The 21,092-nt window shown below is 41.0% G+C and overlaps 1 protein-coding gene across 1 annotated transcript in view; it reads left to right on the plus strand.

The window, feature by feature from the left end:
* The window catches only part of TTLL13 (tubulin tyrosine ligase like 13), a 36,121-nt gene extending 17,017 nt beyond the window's left edge, over positions 1–19,104 (plus strand). The window contains exons 12-15 of the mRNA XM_063445651.1: positions 1,148–1,331; positions 3,336–3,548; positions 7,688–8,033; positions 18,797–19,104. Coding sequence (XP_063301721.1) covers positions 1,148–1,331; positions 3,336–3,548; positions 7,688–8,033; positions 18,797–19,041 — 988 coding nt within the window. The 3' untranslated portion in view covers positions 19,042–19,104. The remainder of the gene's footprint in view (positions 1–1,147; positions 1,332–3,335; positions 3,549–7,687; positions 8,034–18,796) is intronic.
* Positions 19,105–21,092: the final 1,988 nt, after the last annotated feature.

Raw genomic sequence — 21,092 nt, forward strand, 5'->3', positions numbered from 1 at the left:
AGGTCTTTTACCCCAAAAAAGGTCTCTGAAATTAACTTTGCCCCACAATATTGTCCTCCCTCCTCAGTGATAGAAATTGCACTGAAAATCCATGTAAAACATTACTCAGTGGACGTCCACCCATTCACTTACTTGTGAAAAATTACTTGTGAATGTTTTTTGATTTCCTGAGATTCCCACAGAAGATAATATATATATATGACAATTTTTAGGATTACAATATATTATTATTTTTCTTGAAGTAATACTATTGTGTTCGGAGTACAAATCTGTATCCTTAACACTATAGTGCCCCTTTTCCTACTCTTTATCATGTCCCCCACTCTGTACATTATTATAATTTTACTTACATATTTGCAGCGCCAAGGCTCCCTTAGTGCTGCTTATACCCTCAACATCACAACGCAGGCTTAGTTCCTCAGCTGATGTCCAATCCAGTGCTCCCCATAGAGGGGCAATGGGGACCTAATGTACATGCACAGGGTGTGTCACTTGCTCATTCAAACTTCGCCATAGAAAAGCATTCAATCAATGCTTTCCTATGGGGCTTCTGCGTCATGTGAGGTTTACTCGGTCAGTGCCGCAGAAGTGCCTCTAGGTGCTCTCATACCGACAGACACTTGAGGTGGACTTAACCCTGTAATGTAAACATTGCACGTTCTAAAACACTGCAAAATTGCAGGGTTAAGAGGATAGGGAGAGTGCACATAGACCACTTCATTCAGATTCATTAGTATTCCTTTAATGCACAAATTTGGCCACAAGCATATTTTCAGTATTGCTGTTGTGATTATCAATAAAGTTTCTTTCCATCCCTAACCCTAAACTAGTGATACATTTCAGTGCTCATGTTCATACAGTTCATTGAGCACCTGTCAGTTATCTCAACCAGTATCAGATTGTGAAGGGTACTTATAGGGTTACTTATAGGGTTACTCACTCAACTACGAACTGTCTAAATTCACATGGGAATTCACTCGAAAGTGCAAAAATAGCTCAGCTTAAAATATAGTTCACTTGTAGAATTTTTTTCCTTTTTGGATATTTAGGCATAAAATAAGCAACACTGTGCAATTTCATTCCAATTTATGATTTAGTGAATATTCCTGTTTATCTTGGGATTTCCGTGTTTTCTTTTTCATTTCAGGCAGCAACTCGAGGAGCTTCGTCTGAAACAAGAGCAGAAGGGAATGCTTATTAGAAGGAACAAAAAAGAGAATAAGGACCATCTGCAAGGAGAGTCAGCAGGTGAAAAGCCTATGAAGTACAAAGTAACAAGGAGGCCATCAACCCGACCTGTGTCTAACAGCTCCAGAAATTCAGAACAAAAGGTATTTGTTTATTTGTAAGGGATTCTTTTTAACCCCTTAAGGACACATGACATGTGTGACATGTCATGATTCCATTTTGTTCCAGAAGATTGGTCCTTAAGGGGTTAAAACGCATGGGTAATTGAGCAAAATAGATTTGTGAGGTTGCAAATACATTGCTCCAAAATAATACAATAATCTTGTAAAAACGATACTTCCGGGTGGAGATGACCTTCACTTTGTAAAGTATACATAATTATTTTTAAAAAAAAGTGCACAACTACATAAACATCAATAAAAGATAAGGTTCATGCATATACTGCAAATCTCTGGGTTTTTGCTGAAGTGCTTTTAGGGGGCTAACAGAACGTCACACATTTTCACTTTATGAATGTGCTGATTTTGATAGAGAAAGGTTGTACGTTCCAAGCCAGGTGTCAATCGAAAAGCTGGGGGATACCTCTTCTTCCTGATCACTTTGTGCCCCAGCACAATATTTCTCACACAGAAGCACTGGATTCAATGCTTGAGAAGTATTGCCAGCATGTTGTGGTGATGGTCGCACACAAGCCCTGTCTTCAAATGCTTCTCTATGAAAACTATTCTACCAGCCTGCAGATCATCATCAGAAATTATCTTCCAGTCAGTGGAGTGGAGCTATGTCATGGGATCCTTTCGCCACTATATCTGAGATAAATTAACCCAATAGTTAAGGCACTGTAAAGGGGGATATATCTAAATACAATTTAAAACTTTCCAGTTTTTATTTGTAATGCGGAGTGTTTGACATTTATTTGCAATGTTTTGCTGATAGCTCGGTTACTGTGCAGCTTCATTCTGCTATCCTTGACTTAGGATCATGTGTTTTTGCCAGAGGAAGTATTCCTGACCCTATAGTGTTTAGCACACTATCTAGCCCCCCTCACCTCTCCTTGCCCCCTTAAATATAGTAAAATCTTACCTTTGTACCAGTCTGCTGGTGCTTGCTTTGCCCCTGATCTGCCTCCTTGGCTGTCATGATCAGAAGTGATAATATTAGTCAATCACAACACGTTCCTATAGCTGAGATTGTCAATTCTGATGATCTCAGCCAAGGAGGCAGACCAGGGGCGAAGCCAAATGCCACACTGGCCAATCAGCATCTCCTCATAGAGATGAATTGAATCAATGCATCTCTTTGAGGAAAGTTAGTGTCTCTATGAAGAGGGTGGAGACACTGAATGTTAGTGGCAGCACAGACCCAGGAAACCCCTCTAGCAGCCACCCGATGAGTGGCCATTGGAGGTGTCTCTGAAAAGATAGTGTTTACTGCAAAAAGCCTGCAGCGACTAGAACAACTATATTAAGCTATGTCACCAGCAAAAGTGTTATTCATGTGGCACAGTTGTGGTTTACCATTATATATAATTGTCTTGTTATCAACTCCTACCATTCTGGCTCCAAGTCTTTAAACTGAAAAATTAAGTTACCTCTTTAACAATCCCCAAATCCCTGGAAACAGCTTTGTTATAAATATTCACTGATGAGACACCCCAAAAATATTTCTGCCACTGGCAGTAAAACACTATATAGCATATATCACATACTTGTGGGATTAGGCTATGCCTCTGTCTTATGTTGTTGTACAATTTCAATTATTTTGCATTTAGAAGCTGATTAGATTGCTTTCATTTCATGTAACCTTTAAAGTTACTTACTTCTCTTTCTTCTGCTACTATTACGTCACCGTACCTTTTTATATATTCTAACATTTCAGTAACTATCATCCAGAAACCCAAGTCTGCCTCCTTTATGAGAAGAAACAAATTGCCCGTTGATGCCTCTTTTTATGTTGAGTTGAGCACGAATGGGTTCAGGTGTTTCTCCTATGTTTATAAATGTCAGAGGAACGGCTTATTTTTGTACTTCTCTTGTGATTTATATTTTTCAATAATTATGCTGTGCTGTATAGATTTAGCTTATGCATAATGTATAAACTGTATTAGAAAAAGAGCTATAATTAACTTTCTTAACTTACTTTGAAAGCTACACTGGATGAAAAGTGATTCCATGAAACCACTAGATATTGATGAACAAGAAGAAATGGAGAGATTGAATGGTCTTCGGCAGAGAGAGAATCTCGTACGTGACCTTGGTATAGTGGATTATGTGTCAAGACTGATGAGTATCGTGGTTCCCAAATCTGCTGACCACCAAAGATCTCACTACAGCTTTCCTGAAACTCAAACGAATAATAAAGTAAGCAACGGAGTACTGATCATAATAAAAAAGCTAAGTGTATCTCTCTGATCAAGTAGGCTACAAGATTAATAGAGTTCAGATGAAGTTAGCAAACACTGTGCCAGCTTAAAAGCATTTTAAAGATTTGCTACATATTCTATAAGTATTTAAAATACTTAATGTTTATGATAATGTATATTGTTTACATGAACCCCTTGAGGACCGATGACGATTCAGGACCGTCATCGGAAACATCCACTTGAGGACTGATGATGGTCCTGAACCATCATAACTTAAAGGGACACTATAGTCAACATATAAAAGCAAGAAAGACAGGTCACCCAGCCTTCTTTCTTGCTTTTATAGCCAAAAAAAAATCTGAGTAAGTTTTAATAATAAAACTTACCTCCGTTCCAGCGCCGAGCTCCCCGCTAGGCCACGCCCCCTTTTTCGTAAAAATGCTGAAATTGCAGGGCCCAATAAGACGCTTTTCCTTGAGATGCGTCATCGCGATGTGGTGCGCATGCGCGTTTTTGCGCTGCACCAATCGCATTCTTCATAGAGCGGCATTGAATGCCGCCCTATGAAGATACTCAGCGCTCAACCGCGCATTTTAGCGGAATGCGCGTTCGCGAGCTGAGCTGTCTGACTGACAGCTCAGCTCGCTTTCTATACCCACCCCCCTCCTCAGCCAAACTGTGTGTTTGCATACAAACACTATTTATAGAGATCGCTTCTGCCGAAATACCGCTGTTACTATCTGCCAGGCATGTGAGGCAGATAGTAACAGCCAATTATTATGTTTGAGTGACATGTGATCGCTCATTATTGGCTGCTGTCAAAGTGGGTGTTACAAACACTCACTTTGACAGTGATATCTGTCCCTCTCTCCTTTGTAGCATTTTAAGAGGGAGAGAGACAGAGATCAGTGATAATTTGTGGCCAGAGGTGTTCCAGAACCTGTGAAAGATTGTCAGTATCCTTTTCTAACCCCATGACTGACAAACCTATGCATGGGTGCTCACTGTACTCAGGAGATGTTGCTGAACACATATTAGCGTGTTTTGTGGCAGCAACACATATCAGGATCTGTGAATTTATACCTGAATTGCAATGTATGTGAAAAAAATCAAACAAAGAAATTACTTATGCAAAGTTTGGCAAAGATTGGTGGTGAAATGGCTGCATAGAAAGTGTCAAAATATCCTTAGATGGGGGGCGGGGCCTGGACAACATGGCGGCTGGACATGCCTCATGAGAGCTTTGAGCTCAAACTCAGTAATTTAGCCTGATTACAGCTACCCAGCCAGCTAACAAAGCCACAAATCGGGACCTACCTGCTTCTGGGGCCAGCCGAGGATACCGGGTTCACTGCCTGCGGGTGCACGGCACATCCGACGGAGCTGGTGGGAGAGAGGCCTAGCAAGGTCACCGGACGGGTGGAGCGGCCGATCCCCCGCTCTGAGAGACCGACGCTGTGCCCTCCCAAGTTTGCCTCTCAGCCCTGTTCCCCCCCTATGGACCGGCGGGGGTCATCCCGGTCCACCCTGGCTCGTTTCTCGCACAACAGAGTCTCTCACCGACCTACTCCACTAATCTACAGCCCAGCAGATGCACACAAAATGGCGGCCTGGAAAAAACAGCGGGAACCAGACACCCAGCGCTCTGAGATGGCACCTCTCACTCCCGTACAGATTACGCAGAGGAGACTGGATGAGATCTTCGACCGCTTCTGGGCAGCGCTGGCCGCACGCCAAACTGCTGCAGCTCCCCAACGCCGAGAGAACATGGAGGTTGAAAGTCGGGCGGTGAGTGGGCCCCCTCTGATCACCCATGCCTCCACAGCATACAGATCTCCTGGCAGGAGATCACCCAGGCCGAAGGCCACCAAAGGCAGAGCCCCAAGGCATCACCCACACCGAGACGCAGCTAAGATGGTCGCCCAGCGAAGGCCCAAAATGTGGAACACACACGCCCAACCTACTACGCACCCCCTAGGGGATTTCGACCAGCTCTGCACGAGCCTTTGGGCCATGCTGTGCGACCACGGAATGGATTACCACCTAGCAGTGAAACTGGTGGCTACATGGCTTCGCCCAGTAACTCGGCCCCGCCTCTACAGGAGTCTACCACAGGCATCCAGAAAGGCCGCCAGACTACACAAATTCCGTCGATCCAACGGGCGGGAAACAACACCAGGGTACTCAGGTGAACGCACCTGCCCCCACACTCACACTCATGAGACCGAAACCACCAAACCAGGCATCCATCCTAGCTACTCACCCGACCGGGGAACCGGTGCTCGACACAGCCTATCTACATCCCTCCACGTCACAGCAGCAAACCGGGGAGCCACAAAGCTGCACACTCTTCTGAAAGCTGCTGGAGCTGAGTCCCGAACCAGAGGCACCCCTGCTGGGACAAACGCAGAGGGCAAGAGACACGTCCATGCACTGGGCATCGGCTGAAGGTGCCCTCATGGAACGAACCAAGGACAGCCTTCACCCATCTCCAATCTGGGGCATGGGCTGATGCTGGACTATCTAATCACAACCGACCTCAGCCTGACATCCACATGCCTGATAATGAGGTTTCATTCTTTGTGTTTTCCTTCCTTGTTTTAAATCCTCTCTTTCCCTTCCTGTGGACTCTAACGATATTGCCGCTAGGGGTAAGGCACCATATAGCTTAGACCCAGGGAGTATGGACTTAGAGGTGAACTGCAATGATCATACAGCCTAGTTAACTAATCTACTTCATCAATCTTCATGTCTGCTGCCCTCTAAAACCGACGCGCCTGCCTGGTCTCCCCAGCGGGCCTGTACGTCCTACCACGCAAGCCACTGCAGCAGTATATAGCAGGGCGAACCCGATCTACTTGTAAACGTAACCATATTGCAGCACAACTTCGTTAAGCTTGTACAGAGCCTGTCTAGCATGCTTCATAAGCCTATTGTCACACGTTTATGTATATTACACAAGCACGACGAGCCTAGCATTTGTTGTACACTCATGCACATACATCCGACCCTACAACTCGTTAAAGCTATTATACAAGATGCTAATAGGACACCACAGATAGACCTCACGTGTTACAAGCCTGATCCACTTAACTTGCATTACTTACACCATTTCGCTAGTACACCATACACAGGTCTCACTAATCCTACTACATAGGCTACTCAAGCATCAGACATATCAGACAAGTTACATATGTGTTTATATAACTGAAATGTGCAATTTTACCGTGCCACTGTTTAATGTACCTGCGTTTATACATGCCTGCACGCTGTAGTAGCGTTTGTAAATACTACTCGATATATCGAGTATATATATTGCTTCTCAAAGTTACCTGCATGAATGAACCTACAACTACAGATTGTTTTACCTAGCCTGACTTCTCTTGTTTAAAAAAAAAAAAAAAATGTGCTGATAATGATTGCCATGTTATTGATATTCTTGTTTCATTCCATCGGCTTGTATTTGCTGTTGTGGCAATATAAGCGTGTTTTTTTATTCTAAGCACAATAAAAATAAAGAATAAAAAAAAATATATATATATATATATCCTTAGATGAATACCCTGGGTTGTCTACTTTAAAAAAAATATATACATGTGGGGTGTGATTCAGAGATTTATGACAGATAACAGTGTTACAATGTCACTATTGATACATTTTAAAAATATATATTTTGAAACAGCAATTTCCTACTTGTACTTATAGCCCTATAACTTGCAAAACAAAAGCAAAAAAGCAGATTAACACTGGGTGTTTTTAAACTCAGGACAAAATGTTAAATCTATTTAGCAGTTTTTTTTTCATTAGCTTTTGTAGATGAGTAAAGGATTTTTCAAGTGAAAGTACAAAAACATGTTGTTTTCAATTTTTCACCATATTTTTTTTTAAAGTAAACTATATGACATGATACAAATAATGGTATGTAAAGAAAACCATTCTTGTCCTGAACAAAACAATATATAATTTGTATGGGAACCGTAAATGAGAGAGCGGAAAATTACAGCTAAACACAAACACCACAAAAGTGTTAAAAGAGCCCTGGTCCTTAACGCACAACATGGCCAAAACAGTCCGGTCCTAAAGGGGTTAATGTTTGATGTTTGTTTACTTGTTTAACTTATTACTTTTGTCTTTCAGTCGACATTCTTGTGCCAGGACTCTGAAGATATGAGCTCTGTGCCCATGACCTACATGGGCGAGAGAGTGGCAGAGACAGGGGTGCAAGCTGCTACTGATGCCATATCTAATCACATACCTTATGGAAATAAAGCATATCTTCCTAGCTTTCCTTGGTCAGGAGGAGGTGCACCTTCTTCAGCACAGTATGCAGTGAGGAAATATGGTCCCCAGAAAGCCATGATCTGGAAAGGAGCTCAAAATGTTTGGCCAGCACTTGCTGCCAATGAGCCACTTTCATTTGCCAAACCACCAAAAGGTGTGAGCCAAATACGATTCAACAGTGCCAAAAACAAGAGTGAGCAGAGTAAGTTTATTGTATTATTTATGGTTTATGCGCTTATTGTCTGTTCATTTGCTAAAGGGTTGTTTGGATTTTATCATGATTTATCATGATATCCATGCAGTTTATGATATCCATTTGTCTAAATAACCCTGCGAGTTTTTAAGTACCACTTTATGGCTATGAAGTATAAGCTTACCCGTCAAAATGAAGGCATACCTCTTTGATAAGTCCAACACTAACAACTAACCTTGCCGTTTTCAGATCAATGTCAAAATATTGAATGAGACAGCAGTGGGTTTTCTTATAAAACCATATAGTCTAAATAAACCTAAATAGGGAACACACACCTGAACTACAGCAAGTTAAGATCTAATTGGCAAAAATAACTGATCTAGAACATTTCTTGTACTTACAGCTTAGCCGTTTTGGCCTCAATTTTGCCATTCAATTTACTGAAGTTTAGTGTGTAAACTCCCATGGGGTGTATTAACTTAAAACTACATTCTGTTCACTGAATACTGAGTCACATGAGTGGTATGCATGAGTTTTGCTTCCCAATTTGAGCATTGACTGGGTGAGCATGTCAGCCGATGTTCTAATTTAGTCATTGTGAAGAATCTCCTGAACTCCGACTGAGTACCTATGCCCAATATGCTTCCTAGCCACTTCAGCCCCAGACGTCTAAGCATGACTGGGGTCTCTCCAGAAGTCTTCCACCAGACCAGACTCTTTTTCCAGGCAGGCGTCATCCCCTCTGCCTATTCCTCAACAGGTTTCCTTCCAGGCAGGTATTGTCCCCTTTGCCTATTCCTTACACCTAGCAATCTAGATTTATCCAAGGGCTAGAGGGATTGTGCAGCCAGTCAACAGGTCCAAAGACTCTGTTACTGGAATCCCTTAAACTATACACAGGACACAGTGCCAAAAGGAACTAACATGCAAAACTTTATTTTTACTCGGGACTAGTCCATATGAATATTACATAAAGATTGCTGTGACAAACTTAATAAAATACAAATAACCAAAACATGTCATAAAACATACAGAGAATTATAATAACATATTTATAAAGGGGTAGGGAAAACAATATTACACAATAAACACAAAATATCTCTCCTGCCGGCAGAATTAGCAATATGCAAATCTACCTGAATATGCAAATTATCATGCATTGTTATTCAGGTAGTGCATATAGCTGTTGCTTGATCCTTGCAACGAACAGTGTACAGGCTCCGCAGCCAAATCCATCTAGTTGATTGCAAGAATTAGCCATGAGGACAGGAGACCACACTAACATTTAACCCCAAACAACCACATTACACACACACCCTGCACCCACAATGGACACAGGGTGACTTAAACATAGGAATCATCCAGAGACCTTATTAAAGTGTCCATCTTACGTTCCAAGTGATGGTGACTACCATCACAGTCAGGATCTTCAAATTTCGATTACATTGACATTGCTAATGTGAATGATAGACCTTAGAGCTTTTTCATATGTGTGTCAAACCATTCAAAAAACATTTGACGGCTACGCAACTATGCACGGCTCTATTCTCCTGATAGAACCAGAACCACTGAACAGACTGTAATGGTTATAATGCTAAGAGTGCCTGTTTAAGGAAAATAATCACTCCTTTTCATCATGTTATGACAAATAATTTAGTTTATTTAATCTTGTATGACTGATTTGGCAACATTTCAATCCAGCTTTGACAATCTTGGGTTGAAACTTTGCCAGCTTACACTTTTTAAATTGAATAAACTCCATTACGTGTCATTAGATCTAGTTGTGGAGTTACTATCATCAGTGAGTCATAGTTGGGCACAGTGTAACTTGAGATTAGGTATATAATAATAGTATGATGTAAGTAAGAATCACTGCAAGTCGAGGACTGCGAGAACAAGTATAGCCGTGAAAGCGGCTTTATACAAAATATCTAATAAAAAACAATTAGTTGATATATTTTTACACTTTACATTGTAAGTTAAACTGATGGCAGTTGCTAAGCTGTTCTTCATTTTAAAGTCACTCCACCTAATTTGAAAATAACAAGACTGCATTCCAATGTCACAAATCAGACCTGCAAAACCACAAACCGACAGAAAATGTTCTGCTCTGTATATTCTAATACTTGCTTATTCCAAAGATAGGAGAGGCAATATTTTATAAAAAAAAAAAATTTTTTTTTTTTTTTTTTTACCTTTTATACATTTGTGGGTGTCCATGTGCATTGTATTGCCAGAACAGTGTGCTGCAGTGGAAACGCTATCCCTTTCTAACTGGTGGTGTAGCAGCAAGCAAAGGTAAAAAGGGCCATGCCAATATATAATGAAAAATGAAAGGTGAATCCTCCACCCCCACAATCAATCACATATAATAGAATAATTGAATTGTCTAGTAAAACAAAGATAAGATGTTGGTGGAACATTAACAACAGATTAAACCTGGATATAATATGATCAAGGTATCTCTGCTTCGTGGTATAACATAAGTCACGTATCCCTTTTTCTCTCTTAGATGGCCTCTATTCTAGGAGTTCAGAATACTTGACATGGATAGGAGTGCTAGAATCCCTATCAACATTACAGAGATTGCATTAAAAAGTCTGGCAGCATTATAACACACTGTAATGTGTACTGTTCATGGTGTTAGGAATCTCTATGTGCAGCGTTTCTGCTTGAAAAGATGCACATCCAAAGATATTTGCACTTTTGTGATTGGGGCTAGTTGTATCCCTGGCACACGTAATCTAGGAAGCCCAGAACTCTGTTCCGGTCTGTGCAAAAATGACATCTGTCGTCAGCGCATGACATGAGTTTCGTTCTTGCAGGCAGCAAATGAGCTTGTCTATTGTAGGCAGCAAATCTTCACTCCCTTCCTCCCTTCTTTAATTTAAGCCCCCCTCCCTCCCAGCCATCCCTGCCTCCGTATACCTTTAAAGAAACACTATAGGGTCAGGAACACAACCATGTATTCCTGACCCTATAGTGCTAAACACACCATTTAGGTTGCTTGCCCCCTTAAAAGCAATTAAAACTCACCTTATTTCCAGCGCCGCGCGGGTTTGCCGGCACTGGCCCCGCCCCTTGGTGACATCAGAATTGCCGTTTGTTTGCCAGGCCAATGCTTTCCCCTGGGGAAAGCATTGGATTGGCTAAAATCAGCAAGGGGGTGGGGCCAAATGCCATTTTGGCCAATCAGCACCTCCTCATAGTTTGTGCAGACGCTGAACGGCAGTGCTGCCTACTGTGCAGCACTGCCCCAGGAAGCAACTCCAGTGGCCGTCTGAGGAGTGGCCACTTGGAGGTGTCCATAGGGGAAATGTAAACACTGCCTTTTCTCTGAAAAGGCAGTGTTTGCATTAAAATGTCTGAAGGCAATGATTATACTCACCAGAACAGCTACATTAAGCTGTACAAGAGAACGAATGATGAATAGGGTAGATGCAATAATTCACATAACCATATGTAAAATATTGAAAAAAACCCTATGCATAGCCTACCTCAAAGCTGCGAGATAGGGGGTAACCCAGAAAAAATACACAGAAAAGGGAGACCCTTGAAACAAGGGGATCCTGAGAAGCAGCTTTGGACACGGAAAGGGCACTTGAATGCCTGGTAACAGGAAAGAGAGAGAGAGTAGTAGGAGAGAAAGCAGGTAAAAAAACCTATGCGATACCCCCAACTTCCTTAATATACCATACTTATACAGATTAGTAATAAGTAGCCCAACACAGGGACTATAAGGAGGTAACAGACGAAAAAAAACCCCAAAAACCTCTCCAATAGCTGCCTAATATAGTATAGCCTGTGGAAACATCCACCTGGACTAAGGCAAGCTAGCTAAATACCTGATACCACTAGCAAACTAAAGGGTCACCTAATGAAAAACTACTAAAGTGCTACCTAAATAAAGTGTAAAGCAAACATAAGAAGAAAAAAAAAAATAAAGTGAAGGAAACGCTCAACGCGCGTTTCAGCGTGAATACACGCCGTCGTCAGGAGCCAGTCAACCACTTTGAATGATTTTCTTAAGTTAGCTGCTTTAATTTTGAAATCTTCCACCGTAGAACAGTTCCTGCGTAAACGCAGGTACTGTCCGGTCGGTATGCCAGCCTTTGAAGGGTAGGGATGGTGACTCTGCCAGTTCAAAAAGCTGTTTGTGGCAGTCTTTTTGCGAAATAGGGTGGTGGATATGTGGTCATCTTGCAAGGACAAAGTAATGTCCAGGAAATTTAACTGTTTGCCCCCAATTTCACTAGTAAAATGTAGATTTAAATCATTATCATTAAGCAGTTGCACAAACTTATTGAAGTCTTCTGTGGACCCCAACCACACTACCAGCACATCGTCAATATAGCGTTTCCAACAATGTATCTGAGTCATATATTGGGTCAAGCGTATGTCAGTTGACAGACTATGCTCCCATGTGCCCAAGTATAAATTAGCATAAGATGGGGCACAGGATGTGCCCATTGCTGTGCCCACAATTTGATGGTAGATAACCCCATTAAACAGAAAGATGTTTTTGGTGAGTACAAAATTCAGAATGGCACAGACAAAATCAATATATTCTTGAGCGAATTTAGATTGTTGTTGTAGAATTAGTCTTAAGTTCTTAATACCAAGGTTATGTGGAATAGAACTATAGAGAGCCTCCACGTCCAGGCTGCATAGTACTGCATCTTTGGGGACTGTGAGACTCTCCATAGTCTGGAGCATCTGTTTGGTGTCCCTTACATACGAGGGAAGTGCTAGGACAAAAGGGCTCATTACTTTGTCAAGATAAATACTCATGTTTTGGGTTAAGTTTCCTGTACCGGAAACTATTGGACGTCCCGTAGGGTTCGTCATAGATTTATGAAGTTTTGGCAAACTATAAAAAGTTGATATCATGGGATGCCTCGTAAACATGAAGTCAAGCTCATCTTTGGTGATAAGTTTGTTATCAAATGCTTGGGACAAAAGCACTTTCACCTCTAGGGTATATTCCCCCGTAGGGTCTGTCTGTAAAGTACGATAAGTTTGGTATCGCTCAGTAGTTGGTTAACCATGGCTATATAATAAGAGCGGTCCATTATTACAATGTTACCGCCCTTATCCGAAGGTTTAATGATTATGTGCGAGTTAGTGCGGAGAGATTTAAGGGCATTCATTTCGGCATATGTTAAATTGCAGTTTGTTTTAAAGTCCAAGTCATTAGGATTAATACGTTCAATGTCCCTGCATACCATTTCCAGAAAAACCTCTATGCTTTTATAGTCCTTAAAATGGCGAGTAAAGGTACTCCTGGGTTTCAAGTCCGTATGAGATGCGTCAAACTGTCCACCTTCCTCATTACACTGCAACAAATCGACTAGCATGTCTAGACATTCTAAATCTTTTACCGTCAGCCCTAGATTCTGTGCTTTATGCTCTTTCCTAGTGGTGTGATATTTAAATAGGGCTAATTTACGGGCAAAAAGATTTAAATCTTTAGTCCAAATAAATTTATTGAATGAAGGGATAGGTACAAACGTGAGGCCCTTCTGTAGGACAAAAAGTTCTATTGCTGATAAAGTGGTGGAGGACAAATTGACCACTTTAAGATCATCGGAACCTAATTTCGGTACTTCCGTTGGCCCCTGCCCCTTTGAGATTGTCTGGTGTTTGGACCTTTGAGTTCCTCGGCCTGTCTTAGGCCTAAAAAATCCACACCTTTGCGTAATATGCTTTTTGGAACCTGGGTTTGTGATGTCTGGCTAGAGGAAGTAGACGGGTCTGATTCGTCATTGTCAGTTGACTCATATTCTGAGGTACTAAATCGGTCAGAATCCGTTCTTATTCTTTTTTTGAAATGACGGTATATTCTGCCGGTATCAAAATCATTAGTATCTCTTAAGAATTTCTGATGTTTCTTGGTCTTAATTTGATATGAGAACTTGTCAAGGTTATTTTTTAATTTGACTTCCAGGCCTTGGAACAGAGGATCCACATTAAAATTCTGGATTGCCTCTATCTCAGTGTCTAGTTCCTTTTGTATTTTGTCAAGTTGTAAGTTCTCATATTTACAAATGATAGTCATAAATGTAGTCGAACATTTGGATGCTGCCTCCTCCCACTCTTTATTAAAACCATCAATCTCTATATTCCTAGAGGGTGGCACAAGAACTCTTAGGCCCCTCGGGATGATTTTTTTGGAAATATATGTATTAAGTGTCGAAATTTCCCAGCTGGTCTTAATTTGTTTCTTAAAGGTCCTAGTTAATCTATTGAAACTTGTATGAATGTTAGGAGCAAAGGGGGATGACAGGGAGGCACTATTGGAAAAAACCACATCTGCATCAGTGCACCACTGTTGAGCATCAGGTTTGTTGGACAGGAAGCCTGCCATATAAAGAGACTATATACAGTACCTCTGGTAAAGATGATGGGATTATAGGATAATAACGGGTACAAATAAAATAAAATAGTAGGCTAAGTGGTGAAATAACACCTAAATAAAATGTACAAGAGAACGAATGATGAATAGGGTAGATGCAATAATTCACATAACCATATGTAAAATATTGAAAAAAACCCTATGCATAGCCTACCTCAAAGCTGCGAGATAGGGGGTAACCCAGAAAAAATACACAGAAAAGGGAGACCCTTGAAACAAGGGGATCCTGAGAAGCAGCTTTGGACACGGAAAGGGCACTTGAATGCCTGGTAACAGGAAAGAGAGAGAGAGTAGTAGGAGAGAAAGCAGGTAAAAAAACCTATGCGATATCCCCAACTTCCTTAATATACCATACTTATACAGATTAGTAATAAGTAGCCCAACACAGGGACTATAAGGAGGTAACAGACGAAAAAAAAACCCAAAAACCTCTCCAATAGCTGCCTAATATAGTATAGCCTGTGGAAACATCCACCTGGACTAAGGCAAGCTAGCTAAATACCTGATACCACTAGCAAACTAAAGGGTCACCTAATGAAAAACTACTAAAGTGCTACCTAAATAAAGTGTAAAGCAAACATAAGAAAAAAATAAAGTGAAGGAAACGCTCGACGCGCGTTTCAGCGTGAATACACGCCGTCGTCAGGAGCCAGTCAACCACTGTGTGTTCACAAGCTTCTTAAATACCTGACATATCATGACCAAACAGCCTACAGCTGATCGGAGCAAATTAGAGGGGCGTGTGTATGGATGCCGTTCTGTCCCGCCTCCTATACCGCGTCATAGCCAGCTAGTGGCTGTACATTGGTGGTTATGTGGGTCAATCAAAGTTGATCGCACGAAGAGTCCACCTCTCCTTGCTGCAGCACACACTCGACGGCGGTCATAGGTTAATCGACACGTCCGTCAAGTGTGGGCAAAGGAGGAGGGGGGATGCAATTACTGGCGAGCTGCTCGCCATGTATCCTCTAGCACTGGGCTGTCCGAACGAGTGAGAGTGTAAAGCCCCGTCTGGAGGGCGGGGCTTAATGTCACTCACTATGGACCGGTCAGTGGGAATTACTCACCAAAGTAGCATATCGCATATACACCTTGAAAGGTGTTTAGCGGAGGCTAATATGTAATTGGTGGGTCACATACCAGTGCCCAGGGATAGAAGGTCAAATAATTTCGGCATGTTCCCCAAAACTGAAGATAATAAAACAAACGCTGCAGACCCAATTCTATAGCTCCACTGTCCAAAGGAGTTATGTTAATGCATATTAAGGATTAATAAAACAACCCCATATGCTGCAAACATAGGACTGAAGAAAAAAGAGGCTATGAGTTAGACTGTGTTAAATTACGATCCCAATTTAAAGGGGTAGTCAGTAAAATTGCTGTTTAGTCAGGTAAGGCTAATGATTACACACAGTGTTGTTCAAAGGAACAAAGGACAAAAAACAAAAAAACTTTATTATTTACATATATACACCATTGCACGGTCAGCAATTTAAAAATTAAAAATAGTCAAAAAAAGGTGACCAGCCTATTAACCGTGGATGTTAAGTACCCTTTATACTATAAAAATGACGTGAATGAGAACCCTTCATTGAGTCCTTTGGGGGAGAGTGTTTTTAATTTATAAATCCAATAGGACTCTCTTTGTCTCAATTTACGGTCCCAATCGCCTTTACGTTGGGTCTGAGGTATTAGTTCTATACCCATAAAACGTAGCCTAATAGATGAGTTGGCATGATGTATCTTCAAATGTCTGGAGATAGGGGTTTCCAATCTCCTTCTGACAGAATTCACATGCTCCCTAATGCGGAATTTAAAGGGGCGAAAGGTCTTCTCAACATATTTAATTCCGCATGAGCACGTCAGAAGGTAGATGACCCCCTCCGTACGACAATTAAAGAAAGATTGTACGCAATGGGAATCTTGATTGGAACTATCTGAGAACATCCTAGTTTCTTTGGGTATGTATTGACAGGCGCTACAGTGTCCGCACCTATACGTGCCTTTAGGGAGATATGGTTTGGCTAGATTGCCAATTGGTCCGAAATGACTAGGTACCAATAGGTCCCTAAGGTTTTTACCCCTCCGAGCTGTAACTGACGGAAAGGGGGAGACCACCGATTTTAACTGTTCATCTGCCGTCAGGATGGGCCAGTATCTGCCGAGAATCGACAGCATAGTGTGCCAGCCTGCATCAAAGGTTCCGATACAACGGATTTGGTGACTAATTATTGGACTGTTGTCTTTAAGAAGATCGCTTCTTTCGGACTTTAAGGCCCTTGAGTAAGCCCTTTTTAATACCCTATTGGGGTACCCTTTATCTTTGAATGATTTTCTTAGGTTAGCTGCTTTAATTTTGAAATCTTCCACCGTAGAACAGTTCCTGCGTAAACGCAGGTACTGTCCGGTCGGTATGCCAGCCTTTGAAGGGTAGGGATGGTGACTCTGCCAGTTCAAAAAGCTGTTTGTGGCAGTCTTTTTGCGAAATAGGGTGGTGGATATGTGGTCATCTTGCAAGGACAAAGTAATGTCCAGGAAATGTAACTGTTTGCCCCCAATTTCACTAGTAAAATGTAGATTTAAATCATTATCATTAAGCAGTTGCACAAACTTATTGAAGTCTTCTGTGGACCCCAACCACACTACCAGCACATCGTCAATATAGCGTTTCCAACAATGTATCTGAGTCATATATTGGGTCAAGCGTACGTCAGTTGACAGACTATGCTCCCATGTGCCCAAGTATAAATTAGCATAAGATGGGGCACAGGATGTGCCCATTGCTGTGCCCACAATTTGATGGTAGATAACCCCATTAAACAGAAAGATGTTTTTGGTGAGTACAAAATTCAGAATGGCACAGACAAAATCAATATATTCTTGAGCGAATTTAGATTGTTGTTGTAGAATTAGTCTTAAGTTCTTAATACCAAGGTTATGTGGAATAGAACTATAGAGAGCCTCCACGTCCAGGCTGCATAGTACTGCATCTTTGGGGACTGTGAGACTCTCCATAGTCTGGAGCATCTGTTTGGTGTCCCTTACATACGAGGGAAGTGCTAGGACAAAAGGGCTCATTACTTTGTCAAGATAAATACTCATGTTTTGGGTTAAGTTTCCTGTACCGGAAACTATTGGACGTCCCGTAGGGTTCGTCATAGATTTATGAAGTTTTGGCAAACTATAAAAAGTTGATATCATGGGATGCCTCGTAAACATGAAGTCAAGCTCATCTTTGGTGATAAGTTTGTTATCAAATGCTTGGGACAAAATCACTTTCACCTCTAGGGTATATTCCCCCGTAGGGTCTGTCTGTAAAGTACGATAAGTTTTGGTATCGCTCAGTAGTTGGTTAACCATGGCTATATAATAAGAGCGGTCCATTATTACAATGTTACCGCCCTTATCCGAAGGTTTAATGATTATGTGCGAGTTAGTGCGGAGAGATTTAAGGGCATTCATTTCGGCATATGTTAAATTGCCGTTTGTTTTAAAATCCAAGTCATTAGGATTAATACGTTCAATGTCCCTGCATACCATTTCCAGAAAAACCTCTATGCTTTTATAGTCCTTAAAATGGGGAGTAAAGGTACTCCTGGGTTTCAAGTCCGTATGAGATGCGTCAAACTGTCCACCTTCCTCATTACACTGCAACAAATCGACTAGCATGTCTAGACATTCTAAATCTTTTACCGTCAGCCCTAGATTCTGTGCTTTATGCTCTTTCCTAGTGGTGTGATATTTAAATAGGGCTAATTTACGGGCAAAAAGATTTAAATCTTTAGTCCAAATAAATTTATTGAATTAAGCTGTAGTTGTTCTGTTGACTATAGTTTCCCTTTAACATTCCTTTTTTTTTATTTCAAATATCCTTTCTCTGTCCATCTGCACTCTCTCCCTCCTTTTGCTGGCTCAGAGGTCTTATATGCGCTCTGAGCCAGTAAATCGGTTGAATTTTGCATTTGATTAGACCATGAGGGAGCACCAATGACATTGGACAAAGGCATGGAATCCAGCGAGAAGCGCTTAGCTTGGCACTGAATTCCAGGTACGTTTATCTTCTATGTGCAGGTTTATAAAGGTTTAGTGAAGTGGGGCATTGTAAACTAGATTATAGAGATTGTAAAGAAAGAGTTAGAGAATCTCTTTAAGACAAACCAGGTTTTGGTTAGTTAAATTAGTTAGGTATTCCCATATTTAAACTCTAGAGTACATCTATGGGTGACTCTAGTAACTGTGGATTTCATGTTAAGTGGTTCTCAGTAAACCTCTTGGACATTGCAGTACATAAAATAGCCTGACTTTTCTTTGTTAATGCTTCATTACCTTTATTCTGACATGTTTCTTCTTGCTGCAGAAGGTGCAACTAACAATAAACCAGCTCGCCTCATTGGTGCTTCTTCTGGATCCCTGAACACCCTACCCCATGGTGGGAAATGTCCACACATGCCTACAAATGGTTGTTTACTACCTGTAGTGATTGGAACCCAAATTCCAGATCGGTCATTATTCATTGCACCAACTTCTGCTCCCATTGCACATCGCACAGATCACTCACGTCAGAATCCTCTGGGTATCGTCAATTTGAAAATAAACTGGTAATTATCTGTTTCCTCCGGACCTGATTTCATGCATCAAATAAAATTCAGTTTCTGTTTAAGGAAATGAACTTAAGTTAATGCCAATCACCATTTTTTACATAAAGTCCTTCAAGATGACCAATTTGGAAGAAACTTTAATAACCAGGTGTATTTTTCATTTGCTATAAATATAAGCAAATAGAGTGAAAGAAGTAGCGATCATGATAAAATAGATCTACCTGCTGCACTGACATCCTACCTCCTTAGGAGGAGAAGTGGTTAAAGCAGAACTAGCCTAAAATACTATTATAATCAGGGGTGTTGCTTGTGGGATGACCTGTGTGAAAGCCATAAGTGGATCCTGGGTCCTATTTTACCACCATTTAATTGAAAGCCTTGAGTTTCCTGAAAATCTGCAACTGCGGTATTATTTCAATATTAATGTTTGTAATATTGAGAGAAAAATAACAACCCTATTGACAGATGTCCAAAGACCCATTTACTGATCTGCACAATTTCATAATTACAAATTGTGTAATTATGTAATGATTTAACATAAAGAGTCCAAGTTTTGAAAATGAAACAAATAAATGCTGAAAAGAGCCATGAGATTTACCTTTGGGCTAAAGCCCCTGGACTTTTGTAACCTATAAAATACTCCTGGATTTTGATGCTTATGAGTGCTCACCTTTTGATTCACAGCCAAGTAGTCTAGGAATTGTTTGATGCACATCACAACTAATGGGATCTTGTTGCAAACATCCAATGGGGCACGCTATGCAAAATAAGATTTCTGTCAAGAATTATTAATGTATCTAATAAAGGTAAGGGAAAATGTTGGACTAAACTTTCATCATTCAGGGAGAACACATTTAGTGTTAGAAGTTCTGGGAAGATGCACTCAGTCACTGTAGATAGATAAATGCATTTGACGTGATAGACAATGTTTCTTATACTGTGAATTTTATATATATATATATATACATACAAATGCTTGTAAATGAACACACACACATCTGCAAAGTAAATATTGTAATTAAAATAACATGTCTTATTCTTATTATTTACAGTTTCTTTAGAGCAATAATTAAAAACCTATGCAGCAGGATACAAGGACATTTCTTGGTTTATTTAGCGAAAAGAATTGCCAAATTGATAAATAACCAAGACTTCGATTAAATTAGAGCCGACCGTCATTAACCGGAGTTTATCATCTTCCGATAAGTCATATATCACTATGGAGAGATTAAATAAATGCTTTTAAAGGCTTATTGGAAGTCGGATATCTAAAGCTGGGGCCTAAAATTTTTAGTCCTACACAACTAGGAAGGCTTAAAAAGATATTTACAACTACACACATGGATAGTACATGGCACACCCATCAGTGGTGAATTTCTATTCGTCAGGGCTGAATTTTCACTAGCCAATGGCTAGTGGAGAGTGGAAATTTTGAGCCATGTGACTTAACTAATACATGTACATTTCATTGTAAATATCAGCTGAGATGATTTAATTCCACATATTGGTCACATATCGATCAATAAATTGCCTTACCGAATCCAACAACTTAGAGTCGTGAGTATATTTTTTTTCTATTTACCCATTGCCAGCACTAGTGACAACAGGGCAAATAGTTAAAAAAATCCTCAGCGGCACAAGGGTTAATCATGTGGTGTCTGACTGGGTCTTGCTAGCCAGCCACCACACCACATTGTAAGACCTCCGCCATTATAAATTAATTTTGTGCCCTCACCCTTGCTAAACAATCCTACTTTTCTTCTCTTTTTAGTTCATGCTCACGCAATCCCAGGCGTCTCTTTAATACCTTCAACTCTCGCCTTCGCCCACCTTAAGCCACTCCTCAAACTGACCTTTCAACAGATAGCCTTGCATGCTACTTTACCGGTCTTTGCTCCTCCCTCTTGCAACAACACATGGACCGTACCTTCCCTACTCAACAGGCCTTCTCCCCAGCTTCAGAACAGGAGATGGCTTCATTTCTCCTCTCCTCTCGTCCCACCACCTGTCCGCTTGATCCAGTACCTTCCCACCTTATCAAATCTCTCTCCCCTT

The sequence above is a fragment of the Pelobates fuscus genome, chromosome 3, assembly GCF_036172605.1.
Source record: "Pelobates fuscus isolate aPelFus1 chromosome 3, aPelFus1.pri, whole genome shotgun sequence".
NCBI lineage: Eukaryota > Metazoa > Chordata > Amphibia > Anura > Pelobatidae > Pelobates > Pelobates fuscus.